Genomic DNA, 4,390 nt, shown 5'->3' with positions numbered 1-4,390 from the left:
CCGTAACCTTCTGAAAAATGTGTAGAGTACTGTGTCCATGTGCTTATGAGGTTTTTGTGCAAACTTATGTGATCATAATTATGAAATTTTTACTGTGTACTGAGCTCACATATGAGCTTGGCTTAGCTATGAGGAAATGTGCATCATCTGAATTTTGGCTGCATTATTTAGGTGTAGAATTTGTGTCTAAAAGCATGTAAAAGGCACCAGATACATGGGACTAACTCATTGCCTCTAGTTCAAGAATTATGGCAAATTTTGATTATGATTTTCCTTCATGTTGATGACCATACAAATTACGTTTCTTAAATATAAATAGGACAGCTACTCTGCATATCTCTATTCTTGCAGTACTTTTTTTACCTCTGGTTCTTGTTTAAAGATGGAAGTGGAAGGACCATTGCTTCAGTGTCCCTGCCTTAGTATATATATATATTGATAAGTATTAACAGACGGTACATTTCTGTATTTATATAACTATTTTTTTCTTAATTTCTATATTAGCGGATATAGCTCAAAGATACAGAATAAGCAAATATCCAACCCTAAAGCTGTTTCGAAATGGAATGATGATGAAGAGAGAGTATAGAGGCCAGAGATCAGTGACTGCAATAGCAGACTATATAAGACAACAGAAAAGCAATCCTATTCGCGAAGTCCAAGATTTGGAAGAAATTCACTCTGTTGACGTAAGTCTCTTGATTTCCTTTCTATGACATCAGTGTATTTTGGCTCTGTATGTTGAGACAAATGAATTTGATGCATTGATTTTTTTTTTCTTCTATTCAGAAAAATATAGTCAGCTTTCATATTCTCAAAGTTCAGAGTAACTTCAAGTAACTCTCCCCATACATTGTCACTTATGGATGTGTCTCGTTTAGGCCCCCTCTACACATTGCAGGTATCACACAATTAACTGGTTAATAGCACAATTACCTTAAGAGCACACAGGTAAAGTAACTGTACTACAACAAAAAGGTCTAACCAGCTATGTACTAACTTTATAGCTGGCTGCAATTGAATTTTAGTTAGCATGTGTAGTGAGGTCTCCCCTGTGACTGGGAGCCCCATCACCTGATGGGGCCCCAACTGCAGAGGTGCACTATGTCCAGCAAGAAATGTCTGAGCCCTGGGGATTGTGGCTGTGATCCCCAAGGCTTAAGGGTGTGTGAACTCCCTGGGCCCCACAGGGCTGTTAGCCCCAGCTGTGCTGCATACCCAGCCAAGACCGAGACACCCTGCAAGTGACGGGGCTCCTGGTCTATGCTGAACATGAGGCAAAGCCAAGACTGGAAGACCACCCCTCCATGATGAAGCTCCATTCTTAGAGGTTTTCAAAACCCAGCTAGACAAGCTTTGGTTGGGATGATTGAGTTGCAGATGGTCCTGCTTTGAGCAGGGGGTTGGGCTTGATGACTTCCTGAGGTCCCTTCCAACCCTAATTTTCTATGATTCTATGAAACAGCCTTACAGTGATTACACTGGTACAAAAAATGAGTGAAATGTAATCCCTCCTGGTAGTAACTCTTCCCCCCACCCTCACCCTGCCCCAACCATACCATCTTTGTCCCTGAAAGGTATCCTTGAAGACTTGTCTGGATTTGTTACTGACTTTCATTTGTGGCAGCAGATAATATTTGTCATTTTCGTTACTGTATTTGCTGGGTGTTAAAAGTACTTTGGCCTATTACCTTCATTGAACCAGCCCATTTATAAAGTCTCCACAGCTCCTTGTTTTCATAGCAAAGATCTAAGGGCGCAACAACATTGACGCAACAGTTGGGCTGTATAAAATTGTTATGAGACTGCTAAGATGCCATTTATTACCTGTAATATGGGCACATTTCATCAGAGCCCATGCTATTTCTGTGGTGTTCCTCCATAATGTTTCTATAGGTAACATGTGGAGCTCAATCTATACTTTTACAAAGTGTTATGCTGTTGTGGAAGCATCAAGAGCTGATGCTGCACGTGGTGTAGCAGTCCTGTAATTGCTGTTTGCCTCAAGGGACTCAAAGACCCATTTCCATATATGCAGGCACTGTTTTGGAATGACCCACCCATGAGAATGTGCTTGTGGATGGGGAAAACAAAATAAGTGGAGCTCTCTATGATGTGTTATCCACATACAAATTCACATCCCATCCTCCTTGTCCTCTTGCTCAGAATCGAGAGTAATATATAGGAATCTGCAGTTGAGATGAACTCAGGAACAGGGAGTGCACTCTTCCCATTTGCTCATCACAAGGGCATGAGGAGCATTGAGACTAGGGCTCATTCTACAGATACTGCAAAGGCAAAAATTTCTCTAGGCAAAGTAAGACATCCGCAAATCAGAACATGTATGTGGACACCACATCGCAAAGTACTCTACTTACTGGCAAGTGACTTTTGTTTTTCCAGTATTTGAGGGGAATGTCAGAATTCAATTTTACATTTTAACCATATAGAATTTAAGTTTAATCAGACATCTTGGAAATGATTTTATTTTTTAATTCATGCTGGTCATCCTGAATAGGCCAAGAAATTCATAAACTTTCTTTGAAAGAATATATTCTGTAACCATTCTAGTAGGAAATCCTGCATTGTTGTATGGTTATACCACATTTGGAGACAGATTGTTGGCTGCCATTAACTATGTTTTTGATTAAGGGGGGAAAGTGAAAACCTTTTCTGTCTGTAACGCTTCTTCAAGGGTGTAATAACCTTTGATTTGCAAGAAACTATAACTGCCTGCTTTTATTTTACAGCGCAGTAAAAGAAATATCATTGGATATTTTGAGCAGAAGGACTCTAATAACTATAGAACTTTTGAAAGAGTATCAAATATTTTGCATGATGATTGCGTCTTCCTCTCTGCATTTGGGTAAGTTTCTTTCTAAAATTCATCAGTTGCATGAATTCAGTGATACTGAAAACATGTTGCTCATAAATTTCAGAAAATGTTTTGGAGAGAAATTTTGGCATGTTAAAGAAATCAAAATATGAAGGATTGGAGTCTAATAGCAGGTCTCCGTGTGCTGATAGCCTAGAACAGGGCTGCCCAACTCATGGCCCCCAACAAGTTAACCCACGGTCCCCCTCTGGGCACTGCTTCCCTCATCACTCTAGGCATTGCTGCCAGGATCTTGGGCTCCCCTTCTCTCCTCCAGCTTCTGCTTCTTGCCCCCACCCCTAGTGTAGGGCAGCACAGTCCACATTGCTGAAGGAGCCCATGGCCAGGAGGCTTGAGGGAAGATGGGACTGTGGACAGCCCTGGTCTATGAGAACAAACAAAAAATGAATTTTGCTCAATGACTCCTCCTAGTTTTAGTTCATATAGTGCAGGCTTGTCCAACATACGGCCCATGGGCTGCCATGCAGCCCGCCAAGCCATTTTCTGAGGCCCGAGCTTCTGCGACGGGAAGCGGAAGTAAACACCGTTTACTTTTGTTCCCACCCCTGGTCCCTCCCCCAGCTCCTCAGCAGCTTCCTAATGGCTGCTGAAGGGCTGGGGAAGGGACAAGGTTTCCACACGCACCACATCAGCTTGATGTTGCCAACACGGTGCAGCTCCTCCCCTCATTTCATGGTGTCCCTTCCTAGCCCTGCCCCTCCCTTCCTCATTTGCATGCCGGCCCTGCGCTGGTCCCTGCGGGCTGGAGCAGGTCACAGTGCAGCAGGCACGGGGGGTGTGGATGCTGGCTTGGAGGGATGCTGCGGCTGGGCCCGCAGAAGATGCTGCTGCTATGGTTGTGGCTGTGGCTGTCAGGGCGGGAAGCTGGCGCCACTCCTGCCTCCCTGCATACCGCCTGCATTCCCCCCATGCCCACATACATTGCGCTGGGGGTGATGAGTCACAGGCCCCAGGGAGGGAGGGAGCCCCGCCAGTCAGGGTGCCCCAGGGGAGAGGGAGCAGGGGGGTGACCCTGCACGTCCCGCCCCCGCCTGTAGGGTCCCTGCACGTCCCCCTGGCTGCTGAGCCTGTGCACGCAGGTGTGGGAGCATCCTTGAGGCCACCCAGATGGCAGGGAGGACAAGACGGGGTCAGGCGGCGCCCCTTGACCCCTGCGCCCCCAGGTTGCAGCCAGACTGGACAGGCCATGCAAGCGCCCACTCCTGCCCCACCAGCGGGATGTCGCTTCGAGAGAGCACCTGCACATAAGAAATTAAAGATCTGTGATGCGTTTCAGCCAAGTATTAGAAAGCTAGGAGGTATGAAACCATGGTAATAGAAAGCTCTGCTAACCTTTGGAAAAATCAGATCCCTGCAGCAATTCTCTGGAGTAAATACAGCACAATGTCAACAGGGGTTTTGCATTCAAAAATGATTTTTACCCCTCTGCAAATTGTGGCTTTCCATGTGGACAAAGGCAGGGAATTAAGGGTGCAGCGGGGTGGTATGCTCCTC

General features: G+C 45.4%; 1 protein-coding gene across 1 annotated transcript in view; it reads left to right on the top strand.

Annotated features, from left to right (window-relative positions):
- Window positions 1–4,390, top strand: part of ERP44 (endoplasmic reticulum protein 44) — a 115,505-nt gene that overhangs the window by 70,306 nt on the left and 40,809 nt on the right. Inside the window, exons 6-7 of the mRNA XM_019509162.1 lie at window positions 505–689; window positions 2,751–2,866. Of these exons, the coding sequence (XP_019364707.1) occupies window positions 505–689; window positions 2,751–2,866 (301 nt within the window). The remainder of the gene's footprint in view (window positions 1–504; window positions 690–2,750; window positions 2,867–4,390) is intronic.

The sequence above is a fragment of the Gavialis gangeticus genome, unplaced genomic scaffold, assembly GCF_001723915.1.
Source record: "Gavialis gangeticus isolate Ggan-Ray unplaced genomic scaffold, GavGan_comp1, whole genome shotgun sequence".
Classification (NCBI taxonomy): domain Eukaryota; kingdom Metazoa; phylum Chordata; order Crocodylia; family Gavialidae; genus Gavialis; species Gavialis gangeticus.
Note: the sequence above shows the minus strand (reverse complement) of the source record. Positions and strands in the feature narration are given on the sequence as shown.